Raw genomic sequence first — 23,256 nt, forward strand, 5'->3', positions numbered from 1 at the left:
AGATGAATGCAAGATGGTATAAAAGACTAACCCGAACATTTGAGACAAGTGAGAAGTGGTTTCCGAGAGCCTACTTTCTGCTGCTGATGGCATTTGTTCAAGGACAAACAGGATATTATGGGAGCTGGAAGGAAAATACTTCCATCCTAGAAGAAAAATGTGTCTATGGGTCATTCACCCAGCTCAGAGACATCATATATTCTGCTCAGTAAACTGAAGGGCTCTTTCTGCTCGTACATTTAGACACAGATTGAATGTAGCACCGATGGTGCAGTCATGTACTTCTCCCTAAATCCATGCGGCACACATGGATTGGGCTGAGGGATTGGAGCCTACAGTTCTAAAAGTGAAAATGAAAGACCAGACAATTATGCATTAAAGCCACCAACACACAAGCTGATCTGGTTTCATAGGAGCATTATTTAATCACGCATAGGAAATACACAGTGTTCTTTGGGTGGTGTGGTAAATCTGGGAGATTTTTTGTAGGAATGGTTCTGATAAGATTCTACAACACTGGAGGTTACAAGAGGCTTGAGGAGCAAGACTGCCCATCCTGCTTATGCAGCACACCTCAACAAGGTATTTGTAAACATGAATCAAAAAATCCATGCTTGATTAGCACCTTAGTAACACTGCTGAGCTACTGGGTGACTCTAGAAATTGGACTGATAAGATATATTGTTGTAATCTTCACTTTCTATGAGCAAGGGTTGTATCTCTGAAGAAGTTCCTCTTCTCTTCTTCCGGCAGACCAGAATGAGCCCTGTGAGCACAGCAGTAATGATGCCTCCAATCACAGCTGCTCCAACCAACCAAGCCCAGATCTGACGGGCTTGCTCAAGGTAGGGTATTAAAAAATCATGGAAAGAATCAAGTGCTGGAAAAAAAAAGGAAAAAAGAATGAGAGGTCCTATTAGATGATGCAATGTACTGTCAGTTGCATACAGATAATACTGGAAGACAGAATTAAAAAAGTGACTACATTGGTAGAAATTGTCTGAAGGTCAAAAAGGGCTTTAAACAAATCTCTTCAGTCCTTGTAGCCTGTTTCTAAATCTTCGTATTAAAGACAGGAACAGAGTTCACTGTCCGCAGTGCTTTCTACAGTTTTACCAAAACTGTAAGACTATAAACCAAGCAGTTTGATACAGTATCGCCAAAGGTCCTGCTAGCTCAGCATCCTGTTGGCAACAGTAACCGAAGCAGAGCATTAGGAAGAGTTTAAGAACATGTCAAGCCTATTACCGTCCTTTCAAAAAATACTTACCCAGCCTCTAACAATTTGCAACTCAGGGATTTCCTGAACCAGATGTGGTGTCATTGTGTGTAACAGTTATTGGAGGATTATTATTGGGTTATTTTCCTTCCATCAGCTTTCTACTTGCTCTTTGGACTTTTATCACAACTTCTTACAACAAGGATATCCCTGCCTTAACTGCATATTGGGTGGGGTATAAAAGCTTCCTTTCACTAATTTTGAACCTGCCCCTACTTATTTCATTCGATGGTTCTTGTGTGAGGAGGCAGTAGACAATTATTCTCTGGTCACTCTCTGCTCCCCTCTTTCTTTGGTGAAGCCAGGGCAGCTTCTCACTGGTTAATCAGCTGCCTTCTTGCTTTGTGGTGTGAATGTGTGTGTCTGTGTCTCTGCTTTTTTCACTATGGCTAATGACTTATGAAAACCCTGCCCTACAGGGCTGTCACTTCACGATAGAGGTTGGAAAGTGACCTAATCACAGTGCACCCAACAAAATTTTGGCTTGATTTTGAGAAATGGGAATACCTGTCCCCTTAGGCCAAGGAAAAATTGGAATCTACACCTCCTGATTACTACCTGTAATTACTATTATTAGCTGTAATTGCTAGCTATTAGGGAAAGGAAGGACCCCATATGGTGGTTTATTTTTTAAATAACAGACATGCCTCTGGACTGATTCAGATGTGCTCAACTATATTTAGTGTGCTATACCCCCACAAAGGCTATGAACGTCCACCTCCATGTTGCATTTTCACTGGTGCCCAGAAAAGTAATCCCATATATCTTCTTGGATCATGGTGCTTATGCTGTTATGTGCACTGTGCTCTGAAAAGATGCTTTTGGTTTGCAGCACATTTAAGGTTAAGCTATCCTTAGCACTTGATGTCTGAATCACCTTGTGAGATGTAATTCCATTTTAGACTCAGTTTAGGCAGAATATGGTTTGTTTGTCCTTACAACTCAGCTTCACTTTGGGGGATACTTGATTGCTATCTCTCTGGTTTTCCAGTTAGTCCAACTTTGTATTCTGAGATTTTATTTACAAGAATCTGCATGTTCAGGCTTCTGACCTCATTAGACCTATAAATGCTATATAACACTAAGAGTTTGTGTGACGAGGGGTTTGGGTTGGGAGGGGAGCAGCTACAAGGGTGGCTTCTGTGAGAAGCTGCTGGAAGCTTCCCCCATGTCAAGTAAAGCCAATGCCAGCCAGTTCCAAGATGGATCTACTGCTGGCCGAGGCCAAGGCCAAGGCTGAGCCCATCAGTGAGAGTGGTAGTGCTTCTGGGATAACATAGTTAAGAAGGTGGGATAAAACAGGGCAAGAGCAATTGCAGCAGAAAGAGGAGTGAGAATATATGAGAGAAACAACTCCACATCAGTGAAGAAGGAGGGGAGGAGGTGCTCCACGCGTCGGAGCAGAGATTCCCCAGCAGCCCGTGGTGTGGACCATGGTGAGGCTGTCTGTGCCCTGCAGCCATGGAGGGTCATGGGGGAGCAAAGCTGAGCCCAGGAAGAAGGGAGGGGTGAGGGGAAGATGTTTTAAAATTTATTTTTTTATTTCTCATTATCATCTTCTTATTTGAATATTAATAAATTAAACTAACGTCCCCAAGTTGAGTCTGTTTTGCCCGTGACCATATGTGAATGATCTCTCCCTGTCCTTATAAACCTCTCATTAGATTTTCATCCCCTGTCCTGCTGAGGAGGGGAGTGATAGATCAGCTTGGTGGGCACCTGGTGTCTAGACAAGGTCAACCTATCACAGAATTACAGAAAAATTAGGTTCTTGATGTTTGAGTGTGAACTCCACAAACCTCTGGCTATGAGGTACGTTATCTCTTTAATCCTTCATTTCTCATCTGTCAAATGAGGACAGTACCGTTCACTGAATCCTTTGTATTTTGAATATAAATTAATATTTCTGAAGGTCTCAGCTGCTGTAGTGATTGGCACCAAAGAAAGAGTTAGAGGACACATCTTCAGGATAACATTGTAAATGTGTGCAATAAATCATACATTAAGCTACATACTGCCTAACTGAGAAAATGAAAATCAAAAGTAAGAAGGATTGCACATCTGTTTTTTAATGAATTCTGTCTATGCTGTGCAATGAATGAGGTGGGGGTCTGTGGAAAAAATAATGTGCAATTAAAGGTAGTGCATACATGTAGAGAGGGAGAGTGAATTATGGCTATACAGACAACTTTAAAGCAGGCATTTCTTAAGTTTGTGAGCTTGAGTATGCAACTCCAATGTTTCCTAACTCAACCCTCTTATGTTTATATTGCAAACATGTCTAAATTAGAAACAATCTGGCTATTTAAATGAGAGTATGCATATGATGTAAGAAAATTGATACATAAAAGAAACTTGGCACTGGTTTAATGTTATGGAAAAAGAGATTTATCACAAAGTTCTCTTCCTTGTAGAATTTATCTGGGATATGAGAGTTTTCTAAGAGACATCTGAAATTCCTACTTTGTCCTTGAACCATCTCCCTTCTTCATCAATACTAGTTGGAGGTCTGAGCTATGTTCTTCCCCGTAAAACATGACTTGGACATGATGAGATCACATTTCACGGCAGACCCTCTAAGAAGGGATTAATCTGTTTTATTACATCCTGATAATCAGTCAAAAATGCTCTTGTTTTGCTTTCAGCCTCAGTCTGTACAGATTCTGTAGTTAGCTCAAAGCCAAAAGCCACCTTCTGGCATCTATCTCTGACTCCTTTTTGCTGCTCAAAAAGTATTTGACATCACTATCATCAAGTTGCCATGGCAACTCCTAGGTGTCAGAGGATGAAGCACCCCAGGACACCCCATAATCTCTTAATCTTTGACTCTGACACAACAGTAAACTCATGACTGGACTGTCTCCTCAGCCAAAACCATGCTAACTAGGATTTCAAGTATGCCATTACCATAACATTTTAATCTATAACTGCAAGGTCCAAGAGTAGAGCAAGTATGTTTGCTGATGACTACCTGGGAAAAGTGTCAAGGGAGTGGAAGTGATGAGGATGACAGATAGCTGCTTTGTGGGAGACATTAGCCAGCTCCAATTCCATTCCTTTTATATCAGTGTTTAGAGTCAGTTGATAATCACCTCTGGAAGATGCCGGGAACACTGATTAAAACTGCCCTTTCAGTCAATAGGTTCACGACAAAGTAAGACAAACCAGGTTAGAGTGGTTCTTGATATCTACTGCCCTATTAGTGACTAATGCCAACAATATCTCCTCACCTTGCTCTTTTCTGATAGGAAAATAGCAGAGATTAACCTCAGCCATGGTCTTAGTATTCAGCTCTTGACATACTCTTTCTTCGCAAGGAGAGTGTTAGCTCTAGGTAAACAGCAACAAATAATTTCTTACTCTTAATACATCAGATCATCATGCCAGGAAGTCCATTTTGTGATTGGGAGAGTAGGAAACCACAACAGTGCAATTTTAAGGTGAAGATATGTGTGTCTCCTATATTTAGGGTAATAATGTGGACTTTCCATGGTATTGAAGAAAAAATGTGATATGATCAATCTATTATTGGATATCCTGAGGTCTTCCTTTGTGTTAATGTCAGATTAAATTATTGATACAACGCATCCCAAGGATGAAAAAAATCCTTAATATTTAAAATTCTTTTGAAAGAATATTTATATACTTTAAATATTCCTTCTGTGTAAACTACAGGATGGCAAAGCCTTTCCAGGGTTGATTCCACAAGTCAGAAATAAAAACTTTGGCCAACCAAAGAAGAAACAAAACAGATTTTCTATCATTTATCTATTGTTATAGCCCCACTGATACGTTTGCAATCTTGCTATTCTATTTGACCTGCCTTTTTACTGCTAACATGGGTAGTTAATGGTCATTAAGTTTTAAAGCTGACCTTGAGGCAGCACAAAAATACCTTATTAGGTCAAGCTTGCAATTACTTTCTTATACTGGTGAGCAAGTTCTTTATTATTTGGTTTCTTCCATTTCTTGTGTGTGTATGGTTCACTGATTTTGTCCCTCTGGGTGATAAAAGGAAATACCAGTGAGACCTCCACAGTCCAAACTAGGAAGATGAGGTGGAACGGATTCAAGTTATTGAGTCCCTCAGTCTGTCTTAAGGCAGGATCATTTGTCCTTGCAGTGACGGAAAGCTCACATCTGCCACAGATTTCATCACTCTCCTCATTATTACAGCTTGGAGTCTTTTGTAGTGTTGTCTTCTGGCAGCAATAAGAGAAAGTCTGGAGAAGACTGTCAGCCATAGTCCACTATCTTCGGACTGCAAGAGATGCTGTGCAGTGGGTGGCAGCGGGTTATTTATGGTAGAGGTACAGTATCTAATGTGTAAACTCAAGCTGCTCCCTTTCAGTTCTGCCTTCACCTCAGGGTGGGTAAATCAGGAAACTATTACCCACCCTTCATTACGTGACTGTGTGTGGAAACAGTGAGAATCAGACCAATTCTGCATGGCTAACAACAGCTTTATGGTTCATTCCTCAGTGCTGAAGCTGATCAGAGCTGTCTCCTCTGGTTAGCTCTGCGTAGCAGCATCGCTATGGAGTCCTGCCCACTCGCTGGCAGTGATGGCACTTCCGTCGAGTGGATTACTGGCAAAATTGATTACTTTGGAGTATTGACAAGAGAGAAAACAAATATTCCTGACTATATTTGTAGGGCACTACAGGTTACTTTTTGTTTGACAACACTTGCACTTCATAAGCTTTCTGTCACAGTTTACTTACTTACGTGTATTTCTCAAAAAATAGGGGAGCTCTGGCTAATGGATATCTGATACCACCACACTTTATGCTATAGGATGTCAATAACTCAAAAAAAAAAAAAAAGTTTGTTACCCTTAAATGACTCCCAGGAAAGTGGAAAAAACCCCAACAGTTTTAAAAATCCATATTTCTGTTCCTCCATTAAGCCTCATTATATAACTATCAAAATGTCTGCTCATATTTTTTTTTCTGAGGAATATGTTTTGGCATCCTCTTTTCGTTGGTTCTCTCCTTCTGTTTCAATTAACCTTAATCTATACCTCCTTATCCCTGCCTGAAGAAAACCAGGGGACAAAATCCTCTCTTCCCATCTTTTATTTAATTCAGAAATGTAAACTGCTTCCCAAGCCAGCATTTCTCAAGTACTGTCACCTTTAGTTGGTTTCTATTGTCCCAGCATTCACATTTTATTGTGCATGTGACCATTTGATCATAGGCCATTTTATCATTTTATTATGTGACCATTTTATCATGTATAACATTGCCCTTTCACACTGTGGCCAACAGTGTGTGCTCCTGAGTTGGGAGACTTAGCAGAGTCCATCCATGGTGGCACCGTATTTGCTGGTTGCTCCATTTTCTACTCACCTGGTTGTGATTTTGCAACCAAATTGGTAATAAACCAGCACTAGAAATGAGCTGCAGTCTGACTCTGGATCTGAGGTGTCCTGCAGCATGAGCAACCTGGGCTTCTGTGTTGTAATCAAACCACTCTTATTCCTTGCTTTGCCCTGAGTGTCAAAGTTACTTAGTTAAGATGTCCAAAAATTGCAAGTGACAGTGTGATTCCTGCATTTATGATTGGGTAGCTGCCTACTTTTTTAAAAAAAAAGCATGAATCACCCGACTACACATGTAGTGGTCATCAACTTGTTCCCACTGAGAGAGGAAGATTTTCTGGGGAAAAGTCAGGGCTGTATCTACGGATTTGTCTTCCTATTTCTGGAAGAAAAAAAAAATTAGAAAAGATTGAGTCCAAGCCCTGAAATGTAAGTGCTTGGAATAGCTCTTGCCATGGGAAATTGTTTTGACAGCTATTGCTAGGTGGTGCCGTTCGTCTTCCAAATCTTTTTTATTGATGCTAACAAATACTCGTTTTCAGTAAGCTGTGTGGGTTGTGGTAGTTTTACAGTTCACGGTTCTCATGTCAAGGAAAACTAGGTGTCTGCTCTGGTTTCTACTCAGATCAGCTCCCCAGTAACTAGAGTCTGACATGTATCTTTGATTCCTGAGGGATGGATTTCCATGCACACTTTCTGTGACCACTTCTGCTTCAGGGCTGTTGTACATGTTAAAAATAAATGAAGCTGCAATTAAAATAACCGCATACTGTCACACACTGATTTGCTTTTCACTTGAAAGCAGGGCTCCAGGCGTCAGTTTTTCCTCCAGAGAACAGCAACAATATAATTTAGCATTAAAATGTCATTTTGTCATTGGATTCTTTCCAAGTTTTGTTTCTTGTAACTAGCCTCATCATGCTCTGTGTAGTCCTAGTCCAAGTTGCTGGTGCTGGAGCTCAGAGCTGCTGCCCTTGCTGCTTTCCTCCAGCTACTTCCTTTAAAAGCAAACAAGCCAGGTCTTGAGGACAGGATGGAGCCAGGTCTTGTGTGCTCATTCCTCCCTCTGTCTTGTCTACTTCCCCTGCCTTTTCCTCTTCTACCTCATTTGGAAGATCTGCAGAAATGCTGCCTCTTCTCGACCATCCAGATATTTACTGCTGTGATTTTTTTTCCTTTTAACTTTTTCCTATTTGTCTAGTAACTCCTGGCTGCCAGTTACACAATCTCTTCTCCCTTGAGTACACAGGAGCTTTCACAGAGAGTCAGCAGCCTTTCCTGTTTCAGCTCCTCTACCAACAGTTTCACTCCTATGTTCCTCTGAACAGGAATCCAGCATTCCTATCTGGAGAAAAGCCTGGGTTTATACACTGAAGTACTAAGAAAATCCATATCTGCATTTTGAGATTCCGGCCATTTTCCATTTGTAACTAGTTCTTCCGTCAGATAAGAAATAGCTGAAGTTCTCTTCTCAGTGAGATTAACAAGGGATTGAACAACATCCAAGGATTATATGGGCTTTCTAAACGGGGTTGAATTTCACTCTTTGTGTTGAACTTTCAAAATAATTAAGGAACTACATTCCTTACCTCTGTGTTAAAAGCATGGGCAGAATTTAATAAGAATTTCATTTTCTGAGGACTGTGTACTCCCCTGGGCAAAGGGAAGAGACCAGGAGGCAACAGAAATGAATTGTTAAATGCTAAATAGTTTACTATTTGCTACCTTTTGCAGTACCAATTGAGGGCTTCTGAAAGTATTTCTGTATTTGTGAAAGTCATGGTAGTTGGAACCTCTTTTGAGTGGTACAATTCCAGGAATGTAATGTGGGAATAGAAAACTAATGGCTTTCATTAAAAGTCATATAAATATTTCTTGTCTTGATCAGGAATTAAATTATGGCAACTTGACCAAAAAGGCAAAAATACTACTACTAAGACTGAAATAATAATATTGAGAATATATTTGAAGCACTAATTAGATTCTTTTTTGTCTGGGGTTGGCCAATTTTTTTTATGGCATGTTAGGAGAAATATTGACTTCTGTCTCTGGGTTATAATCCTGAAACAGCCTCAAACAATTATAGTGGAGATTTTTAGATTCCTTTCATTATACATAAAATAGTAAAAAAAAAGTTTTGTGGATGGCTGCAAATCACAAGCTAGAGTTTACTTGAGAAGAGAACAAACAAGATAAATGCAGTTTATCAAGTATGCAGAAACCACATGCTCCCATTAGTAAGCCAGCTCTAGCAGAAAAGCAGGGATGCCCTCAGATCTGATATTGTTTTGATAAAGACAAAAAGCAGGCTATGAGAATGTTAGCATTGCTAAAATGTCCCTGGTGCTTTTGCTATATAGTAATTGGACATTCAGCTCTTAATTGCCTTTTAATCAGAGACACATTCACAGAAAATTTTGTCTCAAAGCAGGGAAAGTAAACATGCCAGTAACCTACCTATTCAGTGGCCAATATTTTGCAAGGATAGTTTCTATCAGTGGTGAATGTAAGAGATCTGATCATTCCAATGGCCCAGTTTTATAAAGGATTGGACCAAAGTATCTGAGCAATCCTCAGTTCCAGGCAACGTTTTATCTTTGATGGAATTTAACTCTTCCCTTAAACAATAAGGAAACTGGTACTACTCAAGCAGAACTATGAGGTCTGTTACTATGAACATGAGACCTGGGCTACCTGAGGTTCCCCATCAGCTACGGCCCCAAAGACCTCTGTCCTCCTTGTGCCTGAGAATGGCCAAGAAGCCCAAGCCAAAACTGCATCTGAATAGCAATGCAAGTCAAAGCCATGACTACACAGAGTAAAATTAATTTGATTGAATGAGTATAATGAATGATTCAGCTACATTATGTATGAATAACCACAGGGCAAACACAAAGTCAATGGATCACTGTATTAAGTGCTGAACAGACCTTGTGTTGGGTTTTGGTACCGACGTGAATTTTACTCTGGGTATTTAAGAGATCAGATTACATTTTTAAACCAAAAAGAGATGTCTGTATCTGCCCTTCTTTAAACCATGTCCAGAAGTTGGAACATCCCACTGATTCCCACTTGTGTTGCACAGTAACAGCTGAGCTGGACAAACTGCAGACTCCAAATCCATCATTTTTCCCCCCCTGTTCTGATCATGAGCTGACCATTTGGATCAGATTATGCTCTTAATAGGCTAGGATAGATGTCAGTGACTGATACTTGGTTGGAACTTTTCTAATGGTGTCACGTTGACTCTACATTTCATCAGACAAGAAATGTGAAAACAAGAACATAAAATGTGGGACTATATTCAGAGAAAAACCTGGAATAGAAGGATTTTTTAATATCTTATTATTTTACAGAGGTATTCTAGGTTATCAGCAACAAATTTAACATTTAACCCAAATAGTAACGTTACCTGGTTCTTGCAGATATTCGTACTCATACCCCAGCTCTCTTGATGACTTAAAAAATTCTCCATTTCTGTAAAGGGGGATAAAAGGGACCATGTAATTTTCTCGATTGTGCCCAATGGGTGCGTTGGCTGCTGGGAAAACTTCTAGCATGGGCCTGTGTCTTCTTAACCATTGCTCAAAAATGCTGTAGAAGAAAAAGCACATAAATTAATGGTGGAGATTAGCAGAAATTTTCTTCTTGAAGATTAAAAAGAAGTGTCGCCACTTTTTTTTTGTGAACCTTGGGGACAGAGTGGCATGCAATGACTTATGCTCCTGTGCGTGTAATTCTTTCCAAATCATTTGAATTTAGCTCCTTCAGTTCTGAGTTTCTTTGCAAGCCTACAAAAAGCAAAGGCCTGCAGTGCTGCAGAGAGGCTGAATATGTTTTTAAATTCCCTAAATGCAATTCACTGTCTGACTGTGACCTGACTGCAATTTCTGCTCAATAAATCACATGGTTGTGAAGGCTAGAAAGGATTAAAGACCTCAGTCCTTCCCCCTTCAACTTCAGAAACATTTATGGCTGGTTGTAAATGGTCTTGTTTCCAGCTGCTCAGGCCTGTTCCCCTTCCTCTATCTTCTTACCAAGGGTTTTCATGCCTGCATTAATGTTTGACTATACTATAGTTTGTTTGACTTCACCAAGGAGGTAGAAATATCTGAGGAAAAGAAGTATAAGCTATATGAGTACAAAAACTTAGTAAAGCAGGTCAGCTGTCAGGCAAGAGTCTTTCTCCAGACATAGCTTCTTCAGTGACATTCGTGTCTACATAGTTTTACATATTCTCACTCCTCTCTCCCAGCAGCTGTTGTGCAGCTTGTTTTTACCCTTTCTTAAATATGTTGTCACAGAGGCTCTGCCACCATCGCTGATGGTCTCAGCTTTGGTCAGCAGTGGCTCCATCTTGCAGCTGGTGGAACTGGCTCTGTCCGACATGGGGGCAGCTTCTGGCATCTTCTCACAGAAGCCACCCCTGCAGCCCCATGGCTACCAAAACCTTTCCATGTAAACCCAGTAGAAGCTGTTACCCATGCCTCTGACCTCAGCTGCTCCTTTCCATTTTTCTTTGCCAGATTCTCCCATTAGCTGCCTGTCAACGCGGGGTTGTACGTCTGTTCTGTAACTTGGAGGCAGAAAGCTTACAGGCTGCAGTATAGGAAGTGTTTGCATTGACATTTTCAACTACTGCTGTGTTTGGAAAGCAAAATTAAAAACCCTCCAAAACATTCTCCTCCATTTCGGCCTGGGCTTTGTCTGCTCAATTCTTCACTTTGTTTCAATTCTTACATCCTTTCCCTGATCCCCTGCTGTTTACAAGGTGACCTTGGCTTGACAGCAGACACCTGGATGGTTGGAATAGGGAAGGTCGGAAGATGATGCAAAGGGAGCAGATGCAGGTATCTCATAAGAGAAGAAAGGGGACCCTGTGCTTGGGTATTGGTAGGAGGGGATTATCATCATCAGGGAGGGATCATTGAATTTATCAGTTATGAGGGATGGAAATAGTCTGAAGACACCTGTAGATTGTACTTTAATGGAGATTTTGGCTTTGACATCAGTTGCTGCTTCCCAACACTGGCCACTGCCTGGAGAACAGAGACTTCCCCCACCTCTAAGAAGTATTAACTGGCTGTTCAGGGACTTAAGTTATCTCAGGAACACAAACCCAAAGGCAAATGCTCAGCAGTATCAGGATGTCTGCAAGAGCATTGAGGGATTCTTCTGGTAGATTCTTACCTCTGGCCTTCAGATAGAAATGTTACAAAACACTCTACTTATCCCAACAAATTAAAGCCCTCTCTCACTCATCAAAACAGAGGTAGGGCCAAAGTCTTGGTTCTTTTTTTTAGGATCAGAAGATTTAATAGATGAAAACATCACTATGTTCATACACCTTGTCAACCCTTAACAATACAGGTATTAATCTTGATTAAAATCTTCATTTGTGGCTCTCATCTTCAGTTAATTTCATCATCCCTGTCTAGAAAAACTCTTGTCAGAATAATAACGTTCATCTGAAGCTTTCAGGTGAATAAATTTAAACAATGATATCAATGCTTCAGCTATCACAAGAAAGTTTGAACAGAAACCCTGTAATCAGATTACATCTTTGGAGAACAGTGTAGAGAAATCCAGTAATCATAAAAAAAAGGAAATAAGATATAAAGGAAACCATGGCATTAGTTTAATTTGAGGGGGAGGGGTAAGGAGGTGTGTTGGACTCTAATCCTTTCCCTGCCTGGCTTTTACATGTCTCTTGGGCAAGGCACCCTGATTATCAGTGCCTTGTTTTTCCAGCAGTTGTAGACGGGACCTGAGACAGCTCTTCTCTGCAGCACAGGACTGTTAGAGGTACAGGATACTTTTGGTTATGGGGACACTAATATTTTAAGAAGGCAGAGACAGGACTCGGATCAGGTTTTCAGTCTGGTGATGACCCGTACCCTAACTTTTGAATGCTCAATCTGAGGTACTTCTTGGGTCTGTTTTTTAGAAAATGCTGAGCAGCCACATTCTGAGAATCTAGAGGGCTGATGAGTGCAAGGTTCAGAGCTGGGAGTCGTCATTTGCCTGAAATAGCTTTGTATGACATGCCCTGAAATGCAGCATCCTCCCTCGATGACTTAAATTTTGTCGTTTCATAAGCAGTTTCAAAAAGAATCCTTAGGCTGGTAATCTCTCAAGCAGCATGCAAATGTAAGGCATTTCCATGGAAATGAACATATGTACTTTTGGATTGCTTCATTTGCAGTGTGGTTCCTACATTAGATATCAAGCTTTATTTTAGCAGTAACAGGAGCGTTGAAATGTCTGCCCTTGCAGCTGATCTTTAGATTTAAATGCAATCATATGCTTCTAATTACTGATACGATGAGTTGTGCTTGATGCACAAAATATGTTGCAAAATTCACTGAGTTGTTTACGAACTGTTCTCTCCTTTAGCCAGCATAGAATCATATAATCTCTACTGAAATCTGTTTCATCTGATGTATCTGTAGGTCTCTGTTGAAATCTCAGAAACATCCATTAGGGTTTTAAGAGTCACACTTTCCATATTCCCTTTAGAATAGCTTGCTCTTGGCATTTATCTTGCCTTTTTTTTTTTTTTTGACACTTTGAAAAATTAGAATCATATTCTGCTTGCTAATAAAGCAATTGGGTGAAGTTGCATTTATTCTCCCCACTTAAAGGCTTGTTCCCAGCTTGTTCAGTAATATGGGCTCACAATACTCATTCTGTCTTGGCAAGATAATGCATGATGCTCTGTATTTTTATGAGGATCTTCATGTTTTTCTTCTTTTGCCTGAGAAAACTGACAGATTTAATATATCAGTAGTATTTTTTATGTCATAATCTGTTAATATTTGTCATTTTAAAAGGGAACACTCCCATTTCCCTGCCTTACTCATATTTTGTAAGGAAAGTTATGAAAGAAGGAACCTTACCCTTGCCTTTCAAGAAAGGTTTCTGAGTGGAAAAATAAACCTCCCAGATGCATCCAGTTGGGGAGAAAACCCATGGAGAGGGTACAACTTAAGCTATATCTCTGTTGTGAAGTATGAATAGTTCTTGTTGGGCACCATCAGACATTTCATGTCAGAGCATTCCATTTTAGGACTGCGTAACTGAGGTTGTTAATAGCCTTCATACATTTTTAAGGAAAACTGAAATACTGAAGTAGCCTACGGCTTTTACTATCATCCAGGTAGTGATACTGGCACAGCACCCCTATCCCTGGGGACTTGTTTTAACTGAAAAGTCTTGGGGGAAAAAAAGTTGTGGGTGGTTTTTTTTTTTTTCTCTTGAGAAAAAAATCACAGTGTCTTTTATTTCAGAGTACTGGGACCACAGAATTGCACATTGTAGGATACTTTTTTCCTCAAATAAGATCTTTTCTCAATCCCTGACTACATTTGCCCAGAGAAGCTGTGGATGCCCCATCCCTGGAAGTGTTCAAGGCCAGGCTGGATGGGGCTTGGAGCAACCTGGTCTAGTGGAAGGTGTCCCTGCCCATGGCAGGGGGGTTGGAACTGGATGATCTTTAAGGTCCCTTCCAACCCAAACCATTCTGTGATTCTATGATTTAAGGCAGTTAGCATCACATGTGCTCTCCTTCATGCAGTGTTATCCTTTCTGTAGGCAAAGAGAACACATCTGAACAGCTACGATGGATCACCTGACAGTTCTTTCATGTGTCTTGGTCTACAGAAATGGTTGCTTTATCTGATAATGCGCATGTGGTTTCCAGGACAGACAGAAATCACTACTTCTACCATCAGATGTTGATCCACTTACTGTTGACTGATTTTTTTGTTTTCTTCCCTTAAAAGTAGCCATGTTCTAAGTTATTTACTTTTAGTACCTGGAAAATATATACTTCTTTTCTGCAAACTTGGAAGAGCTTAAGGCTGCAGAATTAGAGCTGCATGCAGAGAGACAAAATGCTGATGCAATTAGCTGGTCCCTTTGTGGAGTGACTAAGATCTTGGTAGAAAAGCCAGGATTGTGGCAGAACAGCAGAGCTGAACTACCTGGAATTGTTGGTTATCTTGGCAAACCACTGGTATTATGTTCTCTTCATGTGAAACTCTGTATTCTCCCCTAGCCCTGAAAACCTAACAAAGCAGGACTATGAATTAAATTACATCTGAAGGGCTATTTTATTCCACTTTTCCTGCCTTTTTTGACATAAAGAGACTAAATGGGTGGCTATAAACTCTTCATAAGGGATAGGCAAGGAAGAAGAGGTGGTGGGGTAGCCCTGTAATTTAGGGAGTGTTCTGACTGTCTAGAGCTTAATGATGGTGATGACAGGGTTGAGCATTTATGGTTAAGAACCAGGTGGAAGGCAAACAAGGCAGATATCGTGGTGGGAGTCTGTTGTAGACCACCCAACCAAGATGAAGAAGCAGACGAAATATTCTATTAACAGCTGGGAAAAGCCTCAAAATTGTTAGCCCTTTTCATTGTGGGGGACTTCAACCTATCAGATGTCTGCTGGAAAGAAAATACAGCAGAGAGGAAACAGTCCAGGAGGTTCCTGGAGTCTGTGGAAGATAAATTCCTCACACAGCTGGTGAGGGAGCCAACTAGGGAAGACATCCACTGGACCTGTGGTTTGTAAACAGAAAAGGACTTGTGCATGATGTGATGGTTGGAGGCTGTCTTGGGCATAGTGATAACAAAATGATAGAATTTTCCATCCTTGGAGAAGTAAGGAGGGGGATCATCAAAACTGCCACCATGGACTTCTGGAGGGCTGATTTGGCCTGTTTAGGAGCCTGGTAGACAGAGTCCCTTGGGAGGCAGTCCTGAAGGGCAAAGGAGTCCAGGAAGGCTGGGCATTATTCAAGAAGGAGATGTTAAAGGCACAGTAGCAGGCCACTTCCACATCCTGAAAGACAAGCCAGTGGAGAAGGAGACCAACGTGGCTGAACAGAGAGCTTTGGCTGGAACTCAGGAAAAAAAGGAGAGTTTATGAGCTTTGGAAGAAGGAAGGGGCAGACCACTTAGGAGGACTATGAGAACATGGTGAGGTTTTGCAGGGAGAGAGTTAGAAGGCCCAACTATAACTTAAAAAGGCTACTGCCATAAAAGTCAATAAAATTGTTTCTATAAATACATTAGCCTTTATTGGATGGCGGGGAGGTGGGAGGGAGTGGGGAAGGAGGGCACAGTGACAAAGGCTGAGGAAAAGGCTGAGGTACTTAATGTCTTCTTTGCCTCAGCCTTTAATAGTAAGACCTGTTGTTCTTCAATACAAAGTCTGCTGCGCTGGAAGACAAAGACAGGGAGCAGAATGAAGTCCCCATAATGCAAGGGGAAATGGTTAGCGACCTGCTACACCACTTAGACACACACAAGTCTATGGGCCTGATGGGATCTACCCAAGGTACTGACGGTGCTGGCAGAAGTGCTCACCAAGACACTTTCCACCGTTTATCAGCAGTTCTGGCTAAGCATGGAGGTCCCAGCTGACTAGAGATTAGCCAGTGTGACACCCATCTACAAGAAGGGCTGGAAGGAGGCTCCGGGAAACTGCAGGCCTGTCAGTCTGACTTAGGTGCTGAGGAAGGTTATGGAGGACATCATCTTGAGTTCCATCATGTGACATGTACAGGACAACCAGGTGATCAGGCCCAGTCACCATGGGTTTATGAAAGGCCAGTCCTGCATGACTAACCTGATCTCCTTCTATGACAAGGTGATGCATTTAGTGGATGAGGGAAAGGCTGTGAGTGTTGTCTACCTGGACTTCATTAAAGCCTTTGACATGATTTCCCATAGCATTCTGCTGGAGAAACTGGCTGCTGATGGTTTGGATGGGTGTGCCCTTTGCTGGGTAAAAAGCTGTCTACATCCCTGAGCCCAAAGAGTTGTGGTGAATGGAATTAAAACCAGTTGGCAAATGGTCACGAGTGGTGTTCCCAGGGCTCAGCACTGGGGCCAGTTTGGTTTAATATCTTTATCAATTAACTGAGTGAGGAGATTAAGTGCACCCTCAGTAAGTTGCAGATGATACCAAATTGGACCAAGAGAGGTTTAGATTGGATAATAGCAAAAATTTCTTTATTGAAAGGGTTGTCAAGCATTGGAACAGACTGCTCGGGGAGGTGATTGAGTCACCATCCCTGGAGGTATTTAAAAGATGTGTAGATGATATGCTGAAGGACATGGTTTATTGGTGGGCTTTGCAGCACTAGATTATCAGTTGGACTTAATGACTTTAAAGGTCTTTTCCAGCCTAAGTGATTCTATGATTCTAAAGCAAACAAAAAGATAGCTAAAGAAACATAGCAGAGCTCTGTGATATCCTACCTCCATATTTATTTTATACAATAAAAGTACTGTTCAGAAGTTCAGTGACAGACATATCTGTCTGACTCCTACAGGTAGATACAGGTTGATACTGACTCCTACAGTTTGGATACTTTCGTCTTCATCAGGAAGACAAAGAGTGGAAACAGTTAATTAGTTATTTGTATAGGTAGGAGTGATATTTTACAGAGACAGACTTTTTTAGCATTGTTTTCCCAGCTAGGCTGACATTGTTTGGGAAATGTTGGCAATGCTGAAGAGAGCAGGTGTGATATGAGAGTGGTGGAGAAGTCAAGGCAAGATAAAGAAGAGAAGAGCTAATCAAAAGTCATTGGGAATTTTATTAAGGGAATGAAAATGGGGAGAACCCAATCCGGGTTCTAGCAGGAGTAAAACATAAGTCCTCAAGGGTGACAACTCTTACCTAGAAGGGTCATAGGCAATCAGGACTTAAGCAATCAGAATCCAAAATACAGAAATGAACTGAAATGGAGATCAGTCTCCTGATAGCTCTAATGCCCTTTGTATTTCTTCAGCAGCAAGCAAAAGTGACTTGCAAGAGGTAGTTTTTTGTTAAAGGACGTGGGCAAATGAAAGAAGAATCCTATCTAGATTAGAGCAAAACCAGTTTGCTTGAAGAAATCGAAGCGCCCAAATTCTATGTCCCAAATAAGAGGCTAAGGAAACAAAAGGGATAGTGGAATATTTTGAATTTTGAGAGATATCGTGTCTCACATGTGGAGCTCAAAGGGTCTCATTCTCCCTATATTGCACTTCCAAAGTAGGAACTATTTTGTAGTGGGTGTATTATTAAAGTAAATATTGAAGGTATTAGAATTACTAGATTATGATGATCAATAGTCTATGCAAACATTATTATGATGGTAAGAAACAGTATTATAATAATGTAGAATATTTTGGATTTAGACAAATTTAGGCTAAAATAAGACTCTGTGTTTGTATTTAAACATTGGAAAAACTGATCTAGGGACATGACAAATTAACTATCACTTAAACTTTTTGTTTCAGTCAGAAGTCACATGCTTGATACAGGAATAGCTAAGGCAGGTTAGCTAGTCAAAAGGATTCCCAAAAAGTCATAAGGCAAAGAATATTCTTTCTGCATACTAAAGAAAGTTTAGAAAGTGTTAGAGGCCACGTTTTACTTTAGAGAAAATAGGCACAGATTTAAAATGACTTGCCTAAGTCCAGACTAGACATGCTGCAGTGGAATGGGACCCCAACTATGGGGCCACTTTGTGCCTCCCAGACTGTGATATCTCTTGGAATCATTACAAAGCATGGACTCTCTGTTTTATCTATGTGTTTTGCTAGGTATCTGTAATACGTATCTCTCTAACTGTTAATGAGTTTACTGCTTGTGTATACCAGCACTGATAGGTCTAAAGAGCTAGTATGTGGTAAAAAGTAATAAAGACTCCCACCTGGTATGGTGATGGTTTGATAGTTTAAATTTTCATTCTAGGGAAATATACTTTGCTTTCACAAAGAATTTTAGCGTGGTAAGGTGCTTTTACAGAGAAAATTAAAGTCATCTATAAAAGACATGGATATATCACTTCCATTTAATTGCATATAAATAGACTTGAATATTTTCCTTGTTCTGCTCCATACATACCAGATTACACAAAATGAAATGAAATGAGCCTTAGTGGAAAATTAATTTCAAAAAAACCCCTTGGTTTAAGGGTTGGGGGGAAAAATAAGATTGATTTGAGGATGATTAAAAAAAGCCACCAATATATATTTCAGAATTCATATTATACTATGAATAATATATGCAATGGGATTATAGCTAATGAAAGGATGAGTCAAGAAATAAATGGGCTTATGTTGCCAGTGGGAAATATCAAACAGACTATAAGAACACTGCTTTATATAGGCTGGATAACTTCATACTGTTCCAGGTAGTGTTGCGTGCTCTGAAAAAAGATTTTGCTCATAGAACAGAAATCTCAAAACCTAGAAAAAGTAGAGTAAAACAATAAGTAGGTATTTTCTTTATTATTTTGAAAAGCGTCTCTCCTAAGAGCTGTTTCTCAAGAGTGTGCCCCCATGGCGTGATCAGAGCTACACTTGACCGATTGTACTTTAGGGGAAGAAAACAGACCTTAAATAGCTGTTATTAAAGATTTCCTTGTATTGAACTACCATAGAGCTGCTGGCACGTAGTGCGAACCCAACTGCCCATTGAGGAAGGTTTTCTGGAAGTTTAATATAGTGTGTTTTACCTTTCATGTAAGGACAGATGGAGAGAAGATAAAGGGGAAGAAGAGGGTTTGGTACCTCTATCTGAATTCCTCGGCCATGCAACCAGGAACATGTGTGACACTGCAGGTGTCCCGAGTGGGAAGACTACAGTCCCCTCATGGTGAAGGTTCATGATTGCTCTAGGTCCATCCCACTACAGAGGCCACAGTCCTGCTTTCCTCCTATGTTCTTCTCACTTTCCTTGTTACATTTGCACAACCATGCCATAACCAGGATTGAGGAACTGATGTGGTTTAAAACCAAACATCTAATTTGTTTTCATTAGTTCTGGGATAGCTGAGATGAGATAAAATCACAGACCTGACTCATTATGCTTTTTCATGATGTCCAGCACTAGCCATAATAGAAGGGGGGGAACAGGGGTGAGCACCTCCGGGTGAGCAGAACTGTTTCTTCTTCTTAACCTATGTGTCAGGTTAAACTGACTTAAAGCAACAGTAAAAACTTCGTTTCTCAGTAAATCCATACCTCAGCTAAGGCTGCACACAGGCAGTACTAACAGTCCAGCTGCTAGATGGCGACTTTGTAAGCCACTAATAGCATTATCACATTCAAATATGAAGCCATGTCACTGGTTGTGCCAGATTTGACAGAGAACTTTGTTCCTCATCTACAGTTGTGAGCCTGAGGCTAGAGCAGGCTGACTATGGCAGAAGGAAGGCAGAACGTTGTGCTTAGAGCTCATTCATACAGTTTATTTCAGTATCATGAGATCTGACATTGTGTAAAAGAAATCTGGCATGAAACATGTATTTGCATTTGGAAAAAGAGGAAAAGGAAACAAACTGAGGAAAGCTGAAATGCGAGTCCAAGGACTGTGATTACACAGTAGTCATCACTTTAAAAGTTGGCACTAGTCAGTTGGTATTACAAAGTCACCTTAGGTAATTCCCATCCCAGGCATTTGGGAGAAACATTGGTGCTTCAGTCCTGGCAGAGCTGCTAATGCTGAGGTTGTAAAGTCAAGGCACGGTACTGTTTGCCAATGCATGCGGTTATATTGCAGTGTCATTTTTTTGTTTTAAGTTGGCTAAAGACACTACAGGGACTCTCAGGCAGGTTGTAAACAAATTACACATGTCATAATGCAAGTGTCTGATTAAAAATTAAGATGCTGCTCTCAATTATTGTGAGAAACCTATCCAAGGCCTCTGGGGCTGTGTCTTCCCTGCTGTTGAATCACCATGGTGGACTGTCCTGGTTTAAAGTGCTCACTCGGTGTCTAGTCTCAGATGCTGGGGAATGTCCAGGTTTCCACCATCACTTCCGAACTGCAGCATGTAGCAAGCATCCTTGGGCATAACACCCCTTCCATGAAGCCTTGCAGTACCACTGTGAAGTTACTTCTGTGCCACTCCCTGGACCAGCTACCAGAGACCTGTTTGGGCATGTGTGTGTCTGCCTGTGGGTGAGGCAGCTGGGAGACCAGGGCTTCTAAGGGCTTCTAGCGGTGTGTCTGTATGTAGTCTGATTGGGAATACATGCTCAGCTGCACTGCTGGTTTGACCTGATAACGTGAAGCTGTGGTAGCCATGCCTCTATCGGGCTACCAGTTTTGGTAATCCCTAACACTTTCCACAGAGACTTGTACAAAAAAGGATCTTCAGCCCAACGGAGTTGTTCCTTCATATAATGTTGGGATTCTGATTTTTCTCTTGGAGCATATATTCCCATGTCAATTATATGTCTCTGGAATATGAATATTAATTTTCAGGGAATATCTGGGCTACTTTATTTCTTCCCTTTACTCCACCTGAAGAAAATGTTTTTTTGTTTTTCTGGACTGCAGTGGACTAGACCACCTGTAACTCTGAGGGTCAATGTGCAGCTGACATGAAGCTCCTTACTTACCCAGACAGATGGACATCAACTGCACACTGCGTCCTAAGGGACCATTAAATGGATGAGGCATAATAACGTGAAACATGCCGACAACTTCACACCCATTACGAAGTACCACCACAGTTGGGGAGCCCTGTGGTGCCTGAGGATTGTGGCACCTCTTCATAACCATTATTGACAAAGCAAGCTAACTCCTGTGGAAGCTTATTCTGCACCTCTACTGGAAAGAAATTATGAGTTTAGGTAAGGCTTATCTGGGCTGAGATTTGGTCAGGTCTACAGTCTATATCACTTTTCTTAGTCAAGCCAGCCTTTGCTTTACACCAATGAAAGCTGACAATGACTTCCAAGACGAAGGAGAGAAATGGTTGTTCCTTAAAATAGCTGCGGTCATGTGTGTTGTTTCACTCCTTCCTGTCAAACCAGGGCAATTTTTGGCAAGAAGGATTTGTTTCTTATTCAGATTTAGGTCTCCAGTGCTGTCCAATGCTGCAAAACTCAAGATATAAATGAGACATGATGGTGTATCTTGTGTTCTTTCTAAATAAGGGATGCAATGATGTGTTGCATGGGAAAAAAAAGTTAACATTTGCTGGAGCCTATATCCTGTGTTAACTTTTTCAGGTTCATCTTTGCCATGGTTTGCAGCTGACAGAAAAACTTCACTTGAAGTAAGAGATAGTACAAATGTCAGCTGCTCCAGAGTTTAATAACTAGTTTCCTCTGAAGAGAGAGATAACAAGCAGATTAAAATGGACTGCTGTGGAGGTAGCTGGACTGACTATATAACCCACTCCTGTGCTCTGTAATTCAATTCTTTTGAGACTGAGAGATTGTCATTATTAAGGTTCACAAGGGCATGTAATATATAAATCACATCTACAGTAGTAAAGTGATAATTTCTTTTGATGAATAGAAGGTAGCTACACGTGGGTGAGAAAAGTACCATGTTTTCCTGTGATTTTTTACAATTTGAACAATTACGGCAGCTATTACTGCAGAAGTGCTGCAGGAAGGAAATTCAACACTATGCCAGTTGTCTGCATCAGAGCTTGTCTTGATCGCTGTGTCACAGAGAGAGCTTTCGCCTCCTCCAGCATTAAGAGTATAGGTGAAGACTAAGCATGAAACTCTTGCCAAGTTTCAGGGCAAAGTAAAAAACCACTAATTGCTTGCATAGTATGTAGCGTACAAAGTGATCCATTCTGTAACTGCGTTGGCTGAACTAAAATCTTGCAGTAAGAGTGATATGAAACATGCACTTTAAATGGGACTATTTGAACTGAACCTCCTATATTATTGCTTCTTAAGATCAGAATGGGTAATTACAAATATTTTGCCTGAATAATGACATGGCAGATGAGATTGCCAATGACTGTATTTAACATCTAATCCACATGTCTGTTTAACCTTTCTCTTGCCATTCCCCTAAAGCTAGGTGAATCAGCAGCAGTATAGGTTTTATGTATGCTTAATTGATAAAAGAATTTTTTTCTCTGGCACCTGTTCCTTGTCTTTCTCTCTGTTTCTGATTCTGTATGGTCTATCTGCATATTGCCAGAGGACTCACTTAAGAGTGTGGGTTACTTTAGGAGCAGATGCAACCTCAACTGTACTATATAGATTCAGCCTCTGTCTGTCCAATGGGAATAGCAGGGAGGTCTTCCGAGGAGGGTTACTGCAAGCCCATACTCCTTTGCTTTTGCTTCTGGCCACCACCTTAGCCATGGCACAGATTACATAGACCTTTGATGTGACCTCCAAGGCTGTTACTGCATCCCTTTGGGTGCTTTGCAATTGCACGATCAGGGACTGCCTAGGCTTACTAAAATAGACGTTAGAGTCCATCTCCACTATCTTGATGCCTTTCAACCCCAAACACAGGGGTATCAAAGGAGAGATACTGGGGAGCTGTGATTCTCAGCAACACCCCAACCTTCCCACTTACACTCTGTTTTCCATAGATATATTTATGTGGTATTTTGCAGTAGATGTGAACTCACTCTACCCACATACTGAGCCCACTTTGAGTGAGTCAGCTCCATCAAACAAGTGGAGTAGCTCTGGGTAACATGCTGCTAGGGCTGAGAGGTTAAAAGGGAAAGGTTAGCAGCTCCAGTTCAGTGCCAGCTGAGGGCTTGTGGTAACAGAGTAAGTGTGTGTCCTCCTGCACACTTGTAGTCATCCCCAAGGGGAAACAAAATTAGGACAAATCCTTTCCTGTTTTGATTTCTAAAAATTTCTGTGC

General features: G+C 40.9%; 1 protein-coding gene across 1 annotated transcript in view; it reads right to left on the reverse strand.

The window, feature by feature from the left end:
* Positions 1 to 405: 405 nt before the first annotated feature.
* LOC104511016 (tyrosinase-like) overlaps positions 406 to 23,256 on the reverse strand; it is a 30,843-nt gene continuing 7,992 nt past the window's right edge. The window contains exons 2-3 of the mRNA XM_010153458.1: positions 10,015 to 10,196; positions 406 to 880 (exon numbers count right to left, since the gene is read on the reverse strand). Of these exons, the coding sequence (XP_010151760.1) occupies positions 657 to 880; positions 10,015 to 10,196 (406 nt within the window). The 3' untranslated portion in view covers positions 406 to 656. The remainder of the gene's footprint in view (positions 881 to 10,014; positions 10,197 to 23,256) is intronic.

This window comes from Eurypyga helias, unplaced genomic scaffold (assembly GCF_000690775.1).
Source record: "Eurypyga helias isolate BGI_N326 unplaced genomic scaffold, ASM69077v1 scaffold6536, whole genome shotgun sequence".
Lineage (NCBI taxonomy): Eukaryota > Metazoa > Chordata > Aves > Eurypygiformes > Eurypygidae > Eurypyga > Eurypyga helias.